We start from the raw sequence: 21114 nt of genomic DNA on the forward strand, positions 1-21114 counted from the left end.
AGGATGCCTAGAGATGCCTAACTAAAATCCATGCACAACCCAAATTGTCTTAATTAGCTTAAATGGCATCTTTACCATGCCATCGAAGTAAATTAAACAAAACTTGTAAAAATGACCGTAAGCAATTAAGAGTTCCATGTGGAACTCAGAGTGGCGCCAGCAACGCCTAAGTCCAGGCACCTTCTGACACCCAACAATGCCTATCTGAAAAGTAGGTGTGGTTAGGGGGCAGAGAATAGGCGTGGCACACTTAGGAGCCACTAGGTGTCCAAGTAAGGCACCGTAAATTAGGCTAGGTAAAAACCTGGCCTAATATACTGGTGCCTAGTTCTAAAATGCTTTGCGATGCCTAAGTCTGCTTAGGCGTAGTTCTATAAGTGGCGTCTAACGGTTGATTGACAATTGCATGTAGCGGCACGTACAATGTAGCCACACTTGGGCCTCATTTATAGAATCTGGCCCTTACTGCCTACAAAATGGATGGCAGTAACTACTCACACACACACATTCCTGGGCGCCTGCACTGATTACAGTAATGCTGTGCCATGACTTTTACATGTGCAGGGGTTAAGCTGTGGAATAGCCTGGTTGGTCAAATTCGAAAATGTAGAGACAAGAGCTCATTTAAGAAAATGTTGAAAACACAACTATTTTTAGATGCATTTCTTTGAGAAATTGATTTTATGCAAGGATTGAATCTGTTTGTTTTGTTCTTACCTTGTTCTGCATTTTATAATATTTTATGTAAGTAATTATTTGTAAACCGTTGTGGAACAAAACGGTATAGAAATTTTAAAAATAAATAAATAAATAAATAAATGCTGCTCTCTATTCTGATTCCCCCCCCCCCACACACACGCAGACATGCCACTCTATATTCTGATTCTTTTTCCCCTGGATTACCTGCACCAATAATAATAATAATAATAATAATCAGTTTATATACCGCAAGGCCATAAAGTTCTATGCGGTTTACAGTAGTTTAAAAAAAAACCAATAAAAGAAGTTGAATAGAACTAAAAAAGTTAAAAGCCAATAATTAGAGACACTAAACTGATCAAAATAGTGCATAAATAAAATTTTTACGAATTAGCTGCCTAAATACTTTGAAAATAATATGGAAGTCAATATGGGGAAAGATTAATAACATACTGGAATCATCAATTCCATTGACATATGAGGTAGTCATATGTGGAACATTATTTCATATTAAGCCCCCCATGGACCTTTATAAATGCCGACTTTTCCTAATTATGACTGGGATAGCTATGCAGATGGTAACTCGTAATTGGAAAAATTATGATCGCCTCAATTTTCCTTTTTGGTGGGCGAATTTATGCTCTAGCTATAGGTATGAAAAAATGAATGCTGACATGTTGGGGCATAGTAATTTATTTAAACTGGTTTGGGGCCCATTGACATCTTTTAATACTTCACCATAGTTGTCCTTTGTATAAATACTGCTCTATGTACTACTTGCCCAATGCCAGCTGAAGACGTTCAGTTGCTTGGTCAGATGACTAATGCCAGTTCTGCTCATCTTCTGTGGTTCCAATTGAAGATTATACTTTTCAGGTTTTTTTTTCCTAACTGGTTTGGACTGGAGAGCCAGAAATCCTACCGTCATAGCCTGCAGAAAGATAGGCCTGGTGCCGTCCTGGACTGTGCTGTTATCGATTACCTCTTTGCACAGGTGAGTTCTCTCAGCAAACAAATCCTGGTTGTCCACGTAGCCAAGGGAGTTATAATAAGCCGCTTCATTCCTGAATATCTCGCCTTTCTAGGACAACGCTCCAAGAGACATTGGACCCAATTGTGAGACCGCGGTCAGCAGCAAACCCGAAAATTCAATGCCAGGCTATATCCGGTTTTCCAGGGGTTTTCTGGCCACTAGAAACTTAACTGGTTAAGCTGATATTCATAGGCTGACCAGCGAACTTACAGCAACCAAAGTTAGACCTGCTATTTATGCGAGCCTATCTGGTCACTAAACTTAGCCACCTAGCTATGTTCCCTCTAAGCTGAGCACGTGAGCAATTGCTTATACAGTTTAGGAATGTTACTCACAAAAATACTTGCAAATCTAGAAAATGGTTGTTTTTTTAGAAATTGGTGCTCACACAAAAAAATGTTTTTAGAACTTGTCGCTCACATGAGAAAACATTTGTATTCACCTGGCCAATCTTTAGATGGAGTATTGCTGACTAGCCAACGAATATTGGTTCTAACTGGCTTTGTCGCTCGACATAACTGGTGACCAAGCTAGCTGCTAACTGTGAATTTTCAACAGAGATAGCTATCTCCCGCTGAATATTTGTGGCTAGCCAGCTTAGCACTATTTAACTGGCCAGGAGATGTTCCTGGTTGGTTAAATAGCGCTGAATATCGGGCAGATTCTTTTTCTTTGTGACCTCACTCCCAGAGGTGTTATTCTTTATGACATCACTCTCAAGTGCCCAACTCCAGGTTTCCATTGAATTTCCCTGAGGTAGAGTAGAGATGCCTAGTGAAACTCTTACTGTTGTAAGGGGATTCAGAGTACACCTCAGCTTCTATGTGTGTGGATGTGAGCAGCTGGAGCACTTGGAGAGCCTCTACAGTTGCTGGTGGAGTAGGCTGGAATCATTCCCCTGACGCAGCTCAGCGAAACGGAGGTTTCCCCTTCGGGAAAGAGTGGCTGCAGGGCCAGGCAGGCTTGCACTTTTTGGATGCATGGATGACAGCCTGGACACCGTCTGCAGCTAAGTGTTCGTTTTTTCCTGCTTACCATTGACTGTGTTTGAGACTCATATATGTGCTGCTTGCTTTACTCACATTTTTTTGGAAGTTTTGTAATTTGGCGTGCTAGAGTATTTTTTGAGGTGGTTCCTACGAGGGCTACTATAGTGTTTCTCACTGCAGAGTGAACTGATACATTTTGGACCTTGCTTAATAAGTGAAGTTTTTTGCCATATGAAGATGAACTGAGGCTTTTTCTCCACTTTTTTCCTTCTTTTTTTCTTGTTTTTTGTATGTTAAGTAGTGTCTAGGTAAGTCCCTCCCATGGTTTCCAATAGGGCATAATTTATTAGTTTTAGGATTCAGAGTACACCCCAGTTGCAACTTCTAACAGGCACTAATCTCTACAAGTGACCAAGGATAGGGCCAACTCAACATATGGACCAGGTGAGAGGGGAGATATGATTGAGACATTTAAATACCTGTCCTATGTGGTATAAATAAACATGAGGCGAGTCTCTTTCAAGTGAAAGGAAATTCCAGAGTGAGAGGGCATAGAATGAGATTAAGAAGTGATAGGCTCAGGAGTAATCTGAGGAAACACTTTTTTTTTTTTTTTTTTTAACCAAAAGGGTGGTAGATGCATGGAATAGTCTCCCAGTAGAAATGGTGGAGACAAAGACTGGCTCTGAATTCAACAAAGTGTAAGACAGGCACGTGGGATCTCATCGGGAGAGGAGTAGATAGTGGATGCTGTGGATGGGCAGACTGGAAGGGCCATTTGGCCTTTTTCTGCTGTCATGTTTCTATATGAGACTCTGTCTCAGAGTGCCAGTGATAAAGGGCACCAAAATCCCAGTCTAGTATCTCTCCCTACATTTCCTCCCTTCTGTGGGCAGGGAGGGAGAGATGTCAGATTGGGATTCAAAATTATGGTGTCCTTTATCACCAGCATTAGGGAGGGGAGACTTGACAGAGATGGGGAGCTACTGAATCATGGGGGTAGGGGCGCTGATAGAAAAGTTGGCTTAGGGTGCCACAGTTCTTTGAGGTGGCCCTGAACCAAGGCTTTTGAGCTCCTGTCCATTCTCTCCAAAAGTGAAACCATTTTAGTTTTAAACATTACCACTCATTTCTCGTAACACTCATTATGTCTTAAAGGTCTGTTCACATTTTATAAACTTGTCCTTTTTGGTTTGCTTTTACATCCTCCATTGACCCTGGAGGATGTTCCTTGTGGGCTCTCTCCAGTGCCGCAGTGACTTTGTGACTGGACAGATGAACACCGCACTGAGCCTGAAGGTGCAACAGGAGTGCCTGGCTTTAGCTGTGCTGGACATGCTGAGAATAAAGCAGGAGACTGGCTACAGCCTTCCAAAGCTCTTCAGCAACATCAGGTGAGGAAATAGAGCTGTCAGGAGAAATTTAAAACAGCAAGGAGGGGAGGAGGGAATAAAGATGTGCACCTTCAATTATATGGCACCAGGTCACCCACATAGCCTGAATCAGTCCTGGTTCTCCCCCATTATCTACAAGTCCCTGAAAGCATTAGGGCAAGATAAGGACTTGTCCGGGCTGAGCAGAGGACACAGGGGAAGTGGGTAACCTTGTTGTGAGGCCATTCTCCCCCCTGGCCAAGCAGTTTTCATACTTGGAGTGGCTCATGTCAAAGTGCTGTCAGCAGCAGCAAACAGACCAGAAGGGTTGTCTTTTTCCTTGCCATGGCAGCAGGGCATCGGATTCAGAGGTCTGTTGTAGGCATGATGTGGCAGACCCAAGTATTAATTCCACAGCAGTAAGGCAGGGATTCCGGTGAACTTTTGGTTGTAGAGGGCCAAATAATGAGATAGGTGACCTTCATCTATTGGCAATTTAGCTGTGAAGAAGGGCCAGAGAAGCTTTCTGACTGCATTTTCTTTTCTTTTTGAGCTGTTTGAATCTTCAGCTGACTGAATCTCCTTAGGAGTTGATCCTATCATTGCCTCTTTAGTGCCTTACTTGTGGACCCGCCGTTAAGGTTGCCAACTAGCTCCAGATTCATCTGACATGGTTGATCCAGTTCTGAGTTTACCCTGCTTCATGCAGGAACTTGTAATTCTAATTTCCCCCATTGCCTTCTTAAGAAAAGTAAGAGTACAAGTCCTTGCACGCAGTGGGGGAAAACCCAGGAATGAATCGGTTCTGTCAAGCAAATCTGAAGTCAGTTGGCAACTCTATGCACCCCCCCCCCAATACTGTCCTTACATTTCCAGGCTCAAACCTGGGTCTTAGGGTTCAAGAAAAAGGAGTGATACGTTACAAGACTCCTAAGAATAGTGTTTTCTAATAGATTGTCTCACAAAAACAGTTAAATATATAATTTTATCTACTTCACATACTCAGAATTGGGCCCAATCTCACTTTTACCAGTTCTGGCATTTCAGTTGTTTAAACCTTGCTTTGGGTTCCTTGAAAAAGACATTTGAAACATGGTCCATGTCGGGACCTGCTGAAAACCCTAAAAGCTAAGTGAGAATATTCTTTTTTGCCATCGAGTATATTGATTTTAATTTTTGAATAGCACTTGTATTTACAATTCTTCACCATTCCATGCACAGTGATTGGGTGGTGGGTTCAACTTTATGAGCTTCAGCTCTTGGTCGAATTACACAATTCTGAGTGTATGTGAAGTAGATAAAATTATATATTTAACTGTTTTTGTGAGACAATCTATTAGAAAACACTATTCTTATGAGTCTTGTAACGTATCACTGCATTAAGCCAATTTGACTTCCTATTTTCTTTTTTTTTTTTTTTTTTTTTTTAATATTTTATTTATAAATTTTTCATTCTTACAATATTTTAATTGTACATATAAACTTCAAATAATGCATGAAAAATTGTGATTACAAATAATTCAATTATCAGATAACATATATCCCTCCCATTTTTTCAATACTTAAAACCATATAATATACATTCCCTTCCCCTCCCCATTCTAATATAATCATTATTGTGATAATTTATTTATTAATTTTATATTCTTACATCAATTAATTCACATATAATATAATTAATTATTTCATAACATTTGTAATTACATTCTATATATCATATCATAAATAGTAAATCCAAAAATTATATAAGTCCCTCCCCATTCCTATATACCTATTATAAATGTGCTAAGAAATCTAATCAGTAGAATAATTTGTCAATGGTTGCCAAATTTTCATGAAATTATGAAGATTCCCATGTTGTAATGCTATTACTTTTTCCATTTTATAGATATGACAGACAGAGTTCCACCAGAATGTATAATTTAATTTGGTGTAGTCCTTCCAGTTTTGAGTTATTTGTTGCATGGCGACTCCTGTCAATATTAATAGCAGCTTATTATTATTTGCTGAGATCGGACTCTGAGTTCTCATTGCAGTGCCAAATAGTATGGTGTCATATGAGAGTCCTACATGATTTTCTAATAACTTATTAATTTGGGGCCAAATTAAATTCCAAAAGGCATTTACACAGGGACAAAAAAAAATTAAGTGATCTAACGTCCCTATTTCTGTTTTACAATGCCAGCATCTATTGGATCTAGTGCTATCTATCTTTTGCAGGCGCGTAGGGGTCCATAACACTCTATGTAATAAAAACATCCATGTTTGATTCATAGATGCTGACTTTGTAGATCTTAATCTCCAGGACCAAAATCGTGGCCATTGAGAAACAGAAATTGTCTGTCCAATCTCAATACTCCAAATATCCCTAAGTCCATTTTTCTTTTTTTTATTTAAAAATCCTATTTTCTTTAACATTCACCAAACTAGCTTCCCTACTCCACCCACTGTGACAAAGTCAAGAAAAAGGAGGACAGATTGAGACATCTGGGTTTTACTTTCACTGAAAGCTATGAAAGAAAGGAGGACAGATTGAAAACAATGAAAGTAAAACCTGGATATCTCAATTCATCCTCCTTTTTCTGGAAACATATGGTAACCCTACTGGGCCTGATCTAGTAAGTCTGCCCCTGCTGGAGTAATCACGGGTTCCCTTGACCTCACGCTCTGTAAGACTGATGATGCCTATACCCTTCCAGCTACAAAAGCTGTGTCCCCAAGAGTCTGCAGTATCAGATCCAGCAGCACAGCTTCCTGACCCGCAGACGGATCCGCCAGAGGGTGCAGAGGTCTCTTCTTAGAATCAGCACCTGCAATGCCCAAATTCAGCACCTGAAGATCAAATACCTTTTGGACCTGGAGAAGTTGGAGCCCAATTTCGGAATGGAGATGTTCCCGGTCCAGACACCCTCTGCAGGACGGGCACATGGCACAGAAAAGGTCATCCGTGTGTGCGGGGGAAGTGGAATTTATTGGCGTTTAAAGGACAGTGAGGTTGGTGCACACATTTAGCACAAAATTATAGGAGATCTTTGGCTGTGTTTCTGTATGTGTGTGTGTGTGTCTGTGTGCCATCTCTCCAGTTAGATTCATGCAGTTCTGTAGCTTTGAGATTGTTCAGAATCGATGGCTTGATATTTAAGACTGATCACTGTACCCTGTAAACATGATGAGGAGGTGGGTTTCTGTATTAATAAACTCATTGTCATACTGTACCTATTCCTGCTTGTAAATCAGAGGTAATGCCCAGGGAAGACTGAGGCCTAATCCTGCTGCTAGGTTGGAAGTCTACTTGATCCTAAATGCTATGGCTATTCTTTGCTCAGACCTTAGTCATTATAGGACATTATTAACTAGGCTTCCCATCTCAGCTGTTTAATGAATGTCTCTTATACACATAGATATGGCAGGTGTTCTGTGACTTTCCGGAGATCACTGATATCGGCATTACACAGGCGTACTATGAGAAGAGGCCTGTGGAAAGCAGAATTGTCACCATCACCAAGCAAGACAACAAGGTGCTGGTACGTGGCCTCTTAGCACTAAGAGAGAGTGTGGCTAACCCTCCACGAACAGGGCAGAGCTTCCTAACCCTGGGCTGGGGCTCCCAAATCCAGTCAGTCTCAGGATTCTGGTAGTGAACATGTATCAGGTAGACTGGATCTCCACTGTCTGCATACTGTCTCCCGGATTCTATAAAGATCTCTAAATTTGTGTGCCAAAATTTGGGCATGATCATGAGAGGTGCATGCAACTTAATTGGTTAATGAGCCAATTAATGGCAATTATTGGGCATTAACTATTATTGAAGTTAATTGAAACTAATTAGGATTTGCTTGCGCATATGGCTGTACACTATTCTGTAACACCGAGGCCCAAATTCTCTAAACGGTGCTGGTTTTTAGGCGTCAGTAGGCGCCTAAGCTCAGTGAAAACGCCGTTTAAATGCCGTTTTTTAAACTGATTTAAAAAGTCAGCACCAGAATTGTGCTTCCCTAGGTGCTTTACGGCATCTAATGCCACTGTAGGCCTACATTTCAGGCGCTCTACCTTTGCCGGGGGCACGATTCACTAGCTGGCGCTGTCGTGTGATTGACACGCAATTGGCAACCACTTGTAAGGTGGCTGCCAACAACGGCGCCGGTTAGAGAATCTGGACCTGAGTATCCAAATCCTATAGTGCGCAACCCAAAAGAGGGCACGGCCATGGGAGGGGAGTCCAAAAATTTTCTGGCAGTGTTATGGAATTCTGTGGATGCATGCCCTAATTGGTTGCCAGGAACTAGGTAATCTGGCATATGTTCAACTCCAGGGGTGTCAAATGTCGGTCCTAGAGGGCCGCAATCCAGCTGGGTTGTCAGAGTTTCCCCAATGAATATGCATGAGATCTATTAGCATGCTATGAAAGCAGTGCATGCAAATAGATCTCATGCACATTCATTGGGGAAACCCTGAAAACCCAACTGGATTGCGGCCCTTGAGGACCGGCATTTGATACCCCTGGCCTAGGCAGTCCTTACTTCAGAACTCCCAGTGCATGCAGGGACTCGCAATTCTGCTTCTCCAATGAGGAAATGGAACTTGTATACCTAGAGTTACCAGACATCCAGGAAAACCCGGACATGTCAAGTTCAAGTTCAATTTATTTAATATACCGCAAATATGAAACCAAAGGTAAATCTAAGCGGTTTACAATAAAAATTTAAAATAAACAAAGTAAAAATGAAATAGGGTAGGAAACGAAAAAAGTAGAACAAAACATAGAATATAATTGAGAACATGAGGAAAGAGGGAATCAGCGAATTACAATAAAAATAAAAGGTTGGGGAAAAGGATGAACAATATGGTAGGGAAGGAAACAGGGAATTTAGTTCTGCCCATACTAATTTCATAAAGCCAGGAATGCAACTTTTAAGAAAAGTAGCCGTCAAAAGGAAGTAAATTAAGAGCTGAAGGCCAAGGAGAAGTAGTAGGCCTTTAATTGTACCTCGAAGGTCGCAAATGATTTTTCTGAACAGAGATAAAAAGGCAAAGAATTCTAGAGAGTTAGGAGCCATGACAGAAAATAAAGAATTCCTATGGAAATCAAGGAAACGTTATCAGAATGAAGGAACGACTAATACCGTATTTTCACGCAGATAACGCGCACCCGTGTAAAACGCGCACACGGGTATAGCGCGCAGAAACCACGATTTTATGTACAAAAACTTTTGTATACCGCGCTCACGGGTATACCGCGCATGCAGCCCGACTGTCCTTTCGCCCGCCCCGACTCTCCTCTGGCCACCCCGACTCTCCTTTCGCCCTCCCCGACTCTCCGTGCGCTGTCCCGACTATCCGTTCACCCTCCCTGACTTTCCGTGCACTGCCCCGCCTCTCCGTGCGCTGTCCCGACTCTCCGTTCACCCTCCCTGACTTTCCGTGCACTGCCCCGCCTCTCCGTGCGCTGTTCTGACTCTCCGTTCACCCGCCCTGACTTTCCGTGCACTGCCCCGACTCTCCGTGCGCTGTCCCGACTCTCTGTTCACCCGCCCTGACTTTCCGTGCATGACTGCCCATGTGCCTCAGGCCGCGCCCCCAGGTGGGACCTAAGGCTCCAGGGCCTATTCTGATTGGCCCACGAGCCTTAGGCCCCACCAGTAGGCGGAGCTTTGGGACGGATGGGCCAATCCGACCTCATTCCGTCGTTGGCTGCCTGCCGGACAGGCGGGTTTGGCTCCCGTCTGTCCGGCCAACTACCAAAGGTACGGGAAAGGGGGGTGGGGGTCGGCCAGGGGGGTCGTGGGTCGGCTGGGGGGGCGGTCGGAGGTTCTTGGGGGGGGGGCGGTCGTTGGAGGGAGGGGGGTTTGCGTCGAGGGCAGGAGGGCCTGGGATCCCTCCTGCCCGTAATGTAGTGCGGGGTGGGGGTAGGGGGTCGCCGTGGCCAGGAGGGTTTGGGCTCCCTCCTGGCCCGATATTGTCGGGGAGTTGGGGAGTCGGCCGGGCAAGAGGGCTTGGGCTCCCTCTTGCTCCGATCGTGGATGCGGGTGCGGGTGGGAGCGCGTGCGAGCGGTCGTTCGGGGTGGGGGTGCAAGTGGTCCTGCTGGGGGGGGTGAATCGGGCGTCGGGCAGGGTGGGAACTATGTAAAAAAATTTTTGTATACCGCGCTCACGCGTATAACGCGCGAGGGGTATGCGCGGTAGGTAAAAACGCGTATAACGCGTGCGTTATATGCGTGAAAATACGGTAAATGCTGTTTTTAGGATGGACTTTCCAAAACCCAGCAGTATGTCCGGGTTTTGGAAAGCCCCGACGAATTCTGACCGCATCTGGAGGGCATCTGAGCATGCACGGATGACGTCACACACATCCGTGCATGCTCCAGGCCCTCCAGACACGGTCAGGGAAGAAGAGAGGTTTGTGGGGGCAGGGATGGAGACTGATCATGGAGGGGCTGGAGACACAACGGGGCGGAGCTGGGCGGGGATAGGGCAGAATGGGACGGGCTGGAGGTAGTACAGGGCGGGGCCATGTGTCCAGATTTTTACAGTCTGAAAAATGGTAACCCTATGTATAACACCTTTTGTGGTTATACATTCAAAGTGGTTTACTTATATACAGGTACTTATTTTGTTCCTGGGGACAATGGAGTATTAAGTGACTTGCCCAGGGTCACAAGGAGCAGTGCTGGGATTTGATCCCACAACCTCAGGGTGCTGAGGCAGCAGGTCTACCATTAGACCACTTCACTTCTCACCCAGAATTCAATGGAACAGGAATCTAAAAGCAACGCAAAACCAAAAAAAATATCAGGCTCAGCCTGTTACTGATTGATGTAAGAAGCCCTGCTGTTCTTTTGGGTGGGAGTTTATGGATAATATTGGTGGCTGCCCCCTGGAGGAAAGCCTCGTGGTTTCCCCACCCTGCACTCATGGTGTTTCTCTCCTCTGCAGGAAGCTGAGTTCCTTGGCCAAAAAGAGGCACTGTCCTTTGTTTCACTTGTGGATGGATATTACCGGCTCACCGTGGATACCTACCATTATTTCTGTGGGAATGTGGCACCACCACGGCTGCTGTGGAGCATTGAGAACCAGTGTCATGGGCCAATAACGTAAGGAGGTTATCAACATCCAAAGTAGACAGGTTCAGATCCCTGCATGCAGTGGGGTAAAACCAGACCTAAATCTGCCTATTCTGGTATGATGGAGCCAACTGGTCACACTGCTTTTAAACCAGTGGTTCCCAGTCTAGTCCCAGAGGTTTCCCTCCATGATCTGGTTTTGTGGGATAGTTATAATGAAAACACATGAAAACAATTTACTGAGACTGGTGTAATTAAGAGCACAACATTATCTGTTATTTGGTTGGCCTGAGTTACTATAACTAGAGTGAAACCATCCCTTGGGAATGCCCCCCAGCATCACTATTATTTTGACCAGATAAATTTTACTGCTGAGCCATGTAAAGAAGAAAAATCCTTTTGAATATGGCTGATTGGATTGAAAAATAAGATATAATTTGTTTTAAAATGTGTATTCCACCAATGAAGTTCTAGGCAGATTGCAATGAACACTGACAGATGAAATGATATCACATAGTATGTTATTATATAACAAATTTTAAAAAAGGATACACATAGAAAATGTAAAAGGTCAGTTAATAATGTGTCACTTTTACAAATTCGTGGTAGGGAGTCCAGACACAGCAAATGCAATGCAGCCCATAAGAATTGCATGGATGGCATTGCATTTGCTGCACCGGAATTGTTACTGCAGCTTTGTAAAAGGGACCCAATATTTTGCAGTAAGGCTTTTTTTTTTTTAAGTTCAAATATTTTTATTAGTTTTGTACAAAAATAAAGTACACAAATGATAAGACATGATACAACCCTATTGTATATTAAAAGTAGTTAAAGATTAATGCAAACAAATTGATCTCATGCTTAATTATCACAGCTAGTCTGAAACACCACCATTTTAGGAGGAGTGGGATGGGCATCTACCACAGGTCCTCAGGATGATGAATTTATTGTTGGTAGAAAGAACAAAAAAAAAAAGCTTATTGGTTGAACTAGAATGGGGAATAATTGGCTAGAGGGCCACCATCTCCTTCCAGGTCATCTGAACAGCATATTCTAGTCCTGGTTTTGCTCCATTCCATTACATCATTGATTTAATAGGGGTTTCCAATTGGCCTTTCTAAGAAATTCAGAACAACAGCTCTCTGTAGGCGGGGGGGGGGGGGGGGGGGGGGGGGGGGGGGGGAGAGCAGGACTAAATTAGCCTGTTTGGTTGACCTGAGGTGATGTGGTTACTGTACGGCCAACGTAGGTAGATTTTACTCCAGGGCATTTGTGCCTCAGGACTCTGGTGCCTTCTGGGCTCAGCCTCTCTATTTTTGTTTCTCAGCTCTGAGTTTGCAGTGAACAAGCTGAAAAAATTGGGGAGCACTGGGGGGCAGTACATATTGCGTTGCAGCCCACAGCACTTCAACCGGTACATCCTCACCATCTGCACTGAGGTAGGACAGCGGCTCCTGCCTCTCCTGTTCTCGATTTCTCCTCTCTCTCCTTGCCCTTGCACTATCCCTTCTCCTTCCCACATAGAGTTACCGGACGTCTGGATTTCCCCAGATATGTCCTCCTTATGAGGACTCTGGACAGCTTTTCAAAACCCGGTACTTTGTGTGTGATGTCATCACATAGCGAAAGCACGGATGCCCTCCTACCTGACCAGAGCAGGCAGCAGAAGGCTTGACTGGGGTGGGGCTAGGGTGGGATTGGGGGGCAGGACTGGAGCGTGATGGGGCGGGGATTGGTGGAATTGGGCAGGCCTGGGAGCAGGTCTAAGGGGTCTGGATTTTCCGAACAGAAAATCTGGTAACCCTACCCCCACATGCCTTCTTTGTCCTTGTACCCTTCTTTATCACCTTTCCCCCTCAGCTTTCCTTGTTCATAGTAACATAATAAATGATGGCAGATAAAGATCCAAATGAAAAAACTTCTTGTATAGTTTGATTTAGAGCCACTGGGAAGTCATAAACCCATGACGTTTAATAATAGTGATTGTCAAATTGAATTTTTAAAACAGTTCATGCTTAAAGAAATCAAAAGAGTAATAGAAATAATGAGGGTTTCAATGGTCCTCAGTAATCACTGCTCTTGAATCGGGACACGCCTGTAATAAGAGTAGCAAGCAATTGTTACCCAGCAGGGTACTCAATCATGAAACATCCTCGGACCATACACCCACAATTAAAGTGCTAAAGTGTCCAAACAATATAATCCTCAAATTATAAAAAGGAAAAAATGTTATTATTCTATTTTGTTTCTCTTTTGTTCTTTTTTTTCTTTGTCTATTAGCTGTTAATTGTTTAAATGACTTTTTTAATATATATTTCATTGTAAATATCTGATGGTGACAAAATCACTCCCAATGTGCAATAATAATAATTATTTATTCTTATATACAGCCTAACCATCAATTCATAGCGGTTTACACCAGTGTTTTTCAACATTTTTACACCTATGGACCGGCAGAAATAAAAAAATTATTCTGTGGACCAGCACTGGACCTTGGATCGGCGGTTGAAGAACATTGGGCTAAGTCGTGGGCCAGACTCTGCCCATCTCTACCCAATCTCCACTCAGACCCCGCCCCCATAACACTTTGCACGTCCCGTGCCTCATCTGGAAGCCTTCCCTCTGACGTTGCAACGTCAGAAAGAAGTCTTCCGGTTCAGGCGCAGGATGCCCGTAGGAGCCACTGCCCGTGGCTTTGTGCACTGAATCAGTTAGGAAGAGGGAGCTGGCTCGAAGATAACGCTGCTTCGATCACACCATAGACTGGCGGTTGAAGAACACTATTTTGGGCCTGCTGCACGTGCTGGCCCTGTGGACCGGCAGGAAATTTCTGTGGACCGGCACTGGTCCATGGACCGGTGGTTGAAGAACAGTGGTTTACACAATTAGGTACTCAGCATACAACATAATAATAACATCATACATAATAAAATCAGAGTAACTAATACAAGCATTAAAACTAATGAATAAGGATAACATAATATCAGCTAAAATAAGTGCAGATAAAAAGATAAAAAGTACATTATAACTACATGATAATATGAAAATCAATAATGTATATTATATTGTTTAAATAAATGGGCTTTAAGATTTTTTCAAAATTGATAGTAAGTAAGAAATGGAGAAACAAGAAGATTCAAACATTAATTCATTAATTCTGCTTGGAATGCTAGAGTCCTGTCCAAAAATTTTTTGTAACGACATGCATTTGCTGAAGGAAAATAAAACCAACTAGATCTATGGATATTTTTCTTAAAACTAAAAAAACTAAAATGAGAAACAAGGTAAGCCGGTGCTAAGCCAAATAAAACTTTAAAACAAATGCATCCAAATTTAAATAACACTCTAGGCTCAAACGGAAGCCAGTGAAGCTTTTGATAATATACACTGATATGATCATGTTTTTTTCAAATTAAAAATCAAACAAATAGCTGTATTTTGTATGATTTTTAATCGGCTAGTGGTTATTTTATACGATTCCAAATAAATAACATTACAATAATCCAATATTGAAAGGATTGAAGATTAGACCAGGATTTTAAATGATATAAAATCAAAATATTTCCTAATAGTATGCAGCTTCCAGAGGACAATAAAACATCTCTTAACGAGTAAATCTGTATGGACCTTAAAAGATAAGGACCATCTAAAATAACCCCTAAAATTTTTAGCTTAGGAGATATCGAATAAGATTGACCGTTTAAAAGTAGAGTTGTTTCAGTAATTTTTTCATTAGGACTAGCTAGAAAGAATTTAGATTTAAACTAAACTAAACTAAACTAAACCTTGGGTTTATATTCCGCACCATCTCCACGAATGCGGAGCTCGGCACGGTTTACAGGAAGAAGGATGAGAGAGGAACTACAGTGGAGAGATTAAAGAGTTAGGTGTAAAGGGGGAAGGGGAGAGGCCTAAGAGGGGGGAAGTGTTACAGTTTTGAGAATAGCCAGGTTTTTAGGTGTTTGCGGAAGAGTTGGAGGGAGCTTGAGGTTCGGAGTGGGGAGGTGAGGTTATTCCAGATCTCAGTGATTCTAAAGGGGAGGGATGACCCAAGTTTGCCTGCATGGGAAATACCTTTTATGGAAGGGAAGGATAGTTTAAAAATTTGGGAGGGTCTGGAGGAAGTAGGGGTTGGGGAGTTCCAGGATAGAGGGATAACGGCAGGAAGGATGCCATGTAGGATCTTGTAGGCTAGACACGCACATTTGAAGTGGATCCTGGGGATTACTGGGAGCCAATGGAGCTTAGATAGGAGTGGTGAGACGTGATCAAATTTGCTTTTCGCGAAAACAAGCTTAGCTGCGGCATTCTGAATCCGCTGAAGTCTGTGGAGGCTTTTCTTGGTTAGGCTGAGGTAGATAGAATTGCAATAATCCAATCTGGAGAGGATGATGGATTGTACTAGGACTGCGAAGTGTTTTTGGTGAAAATAGGGTCTGACTTTCCTTAGCATGTGAAGGCTGAAGAAGCATTTCTTCACCAGGGATTGGAGATGTTTGTTGAAGGATAGAGAAGAGTCTAAGGTGACACCCAGAACTTTGCTTGAGAACTCGAGCTGTAATGGGGGGCCGGAGGACAATGGGATGGAGGAAGGTAGATGGTCTAATTTTGGGCCGAGCCAAAGGAGTTTTGTTTTGGACTCGTTTAGTTTCAAATGCATTGTGAATGCCCAGGATTGGAGGTTCTTTATGCATGAGGATATGTTCGTGGAGAGGTTAGTGAGGTTCGAGTCGGTCTCAAGGAGGACGAGGATGTCATCAGCATAAGTGTAAAGAGTTTCAAGGGGGGATAGTTGGAGTAGTTTCAGGGAGGACATGTAAATGTTAAAGAGGATTGGGGAGAGGGGTGAGCCTTGTGGGACACCACAAGTCGGGGTCCAGGGGGAGGATGAGGTGCCGCTCATGTTAACCATGTAAGAGCGGGAGCGCAAGAATTTGGAGAACCAATCAAGAACTATGGAGCTAATGCCTATCTCGGAGAGTTGGAAAATTAGAATGTCGTGGTGGACAACGTCAAAAGCTGCGGAGAGGTCGAATTGTAGAAGGACAGCAAACTTGTTACGAGAATGCAGTTGCTGAACCTTAGAGATTAGAGAGGCCAATAGGGATTCAGTGCAGAAGTTGGGTCTGAAGCCATATTGGTAAGGTAAGAGGATGGAGAATCTTTCTAAGTAGGAAGAGAGCTGGGTAGATATGATAGACTCGAGCAGTTTGGTGAGGAGAGGGATATTTGCTATTGGACGGTAGTTGGATGGTATGGAGGGGTCTAGGTCAGCTTTTTTCAGTAAAGGGGTCAATGCGATGTGTCCCATTTCAGTGGAGAATAGGCCTGATAATAGGGCAGAATTTATGAGTTTGGTAAGAGATGTGATGGCCTGTGCAGGGATTTTCTCAAATAGGTAGGAGGGAAATGGGTCCAGGATGCAGTTGCATGATTTTAACTTGAGGCAGAGTTTAAGGGTCTGAGAATCAGATATGAGCTCGAAGACAGTCCAGGATCTGTCAGCAGGGATGGGGTTGAGAGCAGCTAGGGTGGGGTTGGATTCGGGGGGGCACCAGAGAATTGTAGGAGATTGCGGGCGGGAAGGAGCGCCTTAAGGTAGAGATCTTATCATTGAAGAATTTTGCTAGGACCTCGGCTGAAGGAGATGAGGGAAGAAGGGTGGAGTCATTTTTAGTGGTTAGGGAGCGCCAAATGTTGAACAATGTGCCATTCTGGTTTTTGGATTTGGAGATCTTGTCTCCATAGAAGTTCTTCCTTGCTTTTTTTAATATTGAGTTGTAGAGTTTGATATTGACTCTCCAGGCCTGTCTGTCAGATGAGGATTTGGATTTTTTCCATTTTCGCTCTAAGGCTTGACATTTTTGTTTCAGGTCTCTATGGAGTGGAAGGTACCAAGGGGCTTTATGGGGATAGGTGATGGATTTAGTGGTTTGGGGGGCGAGGGAGTGGTAGGTGGACTTGGAAAGGGCGATCCAGTTGTGCCAATTGTTTTCAGAGTCTGCAAGCTTGGGAATGGAGGGGAGGAGGTTGAGGAATTTGGTCCAGAACAGATCGCTCGAAATTTTTTTCCGGAAGGTAATAGAATTGGGGGATCGGGGTGGGGATCCGAGATGAGACATGAAGATGGGGAGGCAGAAGGCCCCTAGGAGATGGTCTGACCACGGGACGTGTTCCCAACGGGTGTCTTCGGCAGACGTTTTATAAGCGGTGAGGTCGAGGAACTGGATGAGGTCTAGGGTGTGCCCTTTTTCATGGGTAGGAGCGGATGTGGGGGGGGGGGGAGAAACCTAGGGAGATGAGGAAATCATTGAATTCTATCGTGTCCTTGCTGGTGGAGTCGTCGAGGTGGAGATTAACATCTCCGATGATTAGTAATCTTTGGAATTTGAGAAAGGCATTAGTTATGGTCTCGAAGACAAGGTTAGAGGAATTGGACCAAGGGATAGGTGGACGGTATAGTAACAGGATGCCCAGTGGGTGAGGACGGAGCTCATCATTGATTGTGGCTAGCATATATTCTAATGAAGCGTGGGTGCCTCTCTCGAGGAGCTGGACATCAAAGAAGGATTTGTAGAGGAGTGCCAGGCCATCTCCTTTGCGGTTGATTCTGGGTGAAAAGAGGCCTTGGTAGCCATGGGTGCAAAGTTCGTTTTGTGTGAAGAGGTCGTCTTTTGAAATCCATGATTCTGTGATGCACAGGAATCCAGGATCAAGGTCCTCAAGGAGGTCCTTCAGAATTTGAATTTTATTGCATGCAGATCTGGCGTTGCAGTAAAGGGTCGGGACAGGGGTGAGAGAGTTAGAGGCATGGCAGGGGAGGTTAGCATGGGGGACAGGCTTTAGAGAGGTGGGATTGACTTTGCGGGGGGTTTTTCTGGTGGGGTGATTCCTGGGGCGCGTCAGGGTGGGGATTCTGGTGCCAGGGCCAGAATTGTGACTATTTGAGGAGTCGAGCAGGTTGGGAGAGGGAGGGTTCAGGCAGAGGGAGGTGTTGAGAGATGAGCAGAGCAGGAGTATAAGGACCCAAAGGGGTGGCTTCATGGTGGGATTTTTTTTTTTTTTTGGTCAGAAAAGGGCCTTAGCAATGGGCAGAGACTAGTAACTGGACAAATTCCAGCGGAGGGGCTTAGCGGTGGCTAATTGGGTAAGAGCCTTTATAATGCAATCAAGTAAACTGTACAGATCACGATGGAATTTGAACATGGGAGACTTAAGCCAGGCAGGCAGAGTGGAGGCAGGGGACTGTTCAGCAGGGGCTGTAGGGGGCGGAGTTGGTCTCCTACGTCGGCCAATTCTTTCCCTTGTGGTGGCTGGAGCCGAAGAAGGGCTGAGCAGGAAAGATAGTAGTTTTACAGGTTTGAAGAACGGCTCAGCAAGGGCTGTTGGGAGCGGAGTTGGTCTCCCACGACGGCCAACTCCTTCCCTTGCGGTGGCTGGAGCCGAAGAAGGGCTGAGCAGGAAAGATGGCAGTTTTTCAGATTTGAAGAATGGCTCAGCAAGGGCTGTTGGGGGCGGAGTTGGTCTCCCACGACGGCCAACTCCTTCCCTTGCGGTGGCTGGAGCCGAAGAAGGGCTGAGCAGGAAAGATGGCAGTTTTTCAGATTTGAAGAACGGCTCAGCAAGGGCTGTTGGGGGCGGAGTTGGTCTCCCACGACGGCCAACTCCTTCCCTTGCGGTGGCTGGAGTCGAAGAAGGGCTGAGCAGGAAAGATGGCAGTTTACCCAGATTTAATTTCAATCTAAATGTAGATGTCCAAGTTTCCATTTGTGTATGAATAAAAGTTATGTAATTTAACACTTCTGAAGTGAATTCAGTTAAAAGGATAAGTATTGAAATGTCATCTGCGTTAACATAAAATTTTACTTGTAAACTATGTAATAAATAACATAAAGGTGCTAGATAAACATTAAATAAAGTTGGAGAAAGCGGTGAACCCTGAGGGACTCCACTTTCATTTACCCATCTGGTAGAGTATTGTCCAGCACTGACTACCTGGTAAGACCTATTTTTCGAAAACTCTTTAAACCAATTCCACACCCTACCTGAAATTCCGATGGAATCCAAACATGCTAGTAGTATATCATGGTCAACTAAGTCAAAAACACTACTCAAATCCAGTTGCAGAATAATTGCGCTTGAACCCGATTTGAAAAGGCTATGGATATGATCTACTATTGAAGCTATAACTATTTCAGTGCTATATCCTGAACGGAAGCCAGATTGAAAATGGTGTAAAATTTCAAATTTATCTACATAATTCACTAATTTCACATTTACTAAACCTTCAATCACTTTTGTAAATAGGGGAATAGAAACGACTGGTCTGAAATTGGATGTATTAGTTATAGTTTCTTTCAAATCATTTATAATAGGGGTGATTAAAATCTGGCCTATCTCACTTGGAAACGACCCGGCCACTAATAATGATACAATCCAATCAAAAAGTTTAGATTTTAAAGTGAGCGGAGCATTGTTGCCAAGAGCTTGTATAGATATGTGTGATGCACAAATGGAAGAAATAAATAAATAAATTTCTCATTACAATTGAAGAACAATCATTAAGTTGGCAATTTTTTTTGCATACTTAGAAAATAAATTACAAAACATTGCCCAATCAGGAAAGTTAAATTGGGACCAGGACATATCAAGCCCTGATTCCCTCATTTGGTTGGGTTGAAAAGAATTCAAAATTTGCATACAAAGTTGAATCTAAGTGGATTCTTATATTATGGATCTTAGCTTCAAAGTACTGAGCTAAAGCCTCTGCTGATGGTAGACTTTCTAACCTTGATCTTGTTTTAGATTCTGTATTAAAGAGATTATTGACTAATTTAAATAACTCTTTACTATTTATATTAGATTTTCCTACTTTTTGAGCATAATATTTAGTTCGTTTCTCCCTAATCAAGGTTTTATAATTCCTTAACTCTAATCTCCATATTGATTTATCTTCCTACTTGCCTGATCTTCTCCAAATTTTTTCCTCCTTTCTCACTAATCTTTTTAACTCTAATAATTCATTGTCATACCATTTGTTTGATGTTCTTGTTCTTGTTTTTTCGCCTTATATTTGGCTTAAACAAATGGGAACACATCACCCCTTTTTACCACAAACTACATTGGCTACCCCTTGAATCTAGAATCCTATTCAAGTTCGCGTGCTTCTGCTACAAAACTGTCTTTGGGCTATCTCCGAGCTACCTCACCCCTCATTTCATCCTGAACTGCAACAAAAAGAACTCCCGCAGAATCAATCTTTTCGCCTTCCCCTCCCTAAAACTATGCCACCTCAAAAGGTTCTTCGACAAAACCTTCGCCTTCCAGGCAGCCAAACAGAACCCTTGGCTAGCCCAAATTCTGCTCAAGGCCCACACCTACCTTGATTTCTGAAAAATACTCAAAACTCATTTAATCCACGCTCAATATCCCTAATCCCCTCTCTTCCATTTCCTCCCCCCCCCCCTCAAATGACCCAACTCTCCCGGTCCCCTCCCCCCTCTTTTTGATCTCCCCCATCTCACTAACTCCAATGACCTACTCATTTTGATCAATTTTAACTATGATCAATTGTAATTTCTTGTTAATTTTTGTTCCAATATCTTCATTACTTGTAAATATAGTTCCTTGTAATTTCTTATTAAGTTTTGTTTAATTGATGTGAACCACCTAGAACTCCCTGGGTATGGCGGTATACAAAAATAAAGTTATTATTATTATTATTATTTTTAAATACATTTTAAGTGGTGCTATTTGATCTAATATTAATAATTGAGAATCATTCCAATCAGATAAAAAAATTCTCCTCTTGACCCGAAGCTGATAATAAATCATAATGGGCCTGATTAATTTGACCTCTGCTAGTAATTGACATGAGGTTTTTTTATTTATCACTCCAAATGTATTTTCTTGCCAATTAATTTTAAAATTACAAACATAATGATTGGACCAAATAGATT

At 43.1% G+C, this 21114-nt stretch overlaps 1 protein-coding gene across 2 annotated transcripts in view; it reads left to right on the forward strand.

The window, feature by feature from the left end:
* Nucleotides 1–21114, forward strand: part of JAK3 (Janus kinase 3) — a 138665-nt gene that overhangs the window by 11789 nt on the left and 105762 nt on the right. For both annotated transcript variants that reach the window (XM_033957213.1, XM_033957214.1), the window contains exons 4-9: nucleotides 1576–1693; nucleotides 3970–4115; nucleotides 6794–7088; nucleotides 7496–7618; nucleotides 11028–11185; nucleotides 12483–12594. In XM_033957213.1, coding sequence (XP_033813104.1) covers nucleotides 1576–1693; nucleotides 3970–4115; nucleotides 6794–7088; nucleotides 7496–7618; nucleotides 11028–11185; nucleotides 12483–12594 — 952 coding nt within the window. The remainder of the gene's footprint in view (nucleotides 1–1575; nucleotides 1694–3969; nucleotides 4116–6793; nucleotides 7089–7495; nucleotides 7619–11027; nucleotides 11186–12482; nucleotides 12595–21114) is intronic.

This window comes from Geotrypetes seraphini, chromosome 8, assembly GCF_902459505.1.
Source record: "Geotrypetes seraphini chromosome 8, aGeoSer1.1, whole genome shotgun sequence".
NCBI classification, from domain to species: domain Eukaryota; kingdom Metazoa; phylum Chordata; class Amphibia; order Gymnophiona; family Dermophiidae; genus Geotrypetes; species Geotrypetes seraphini.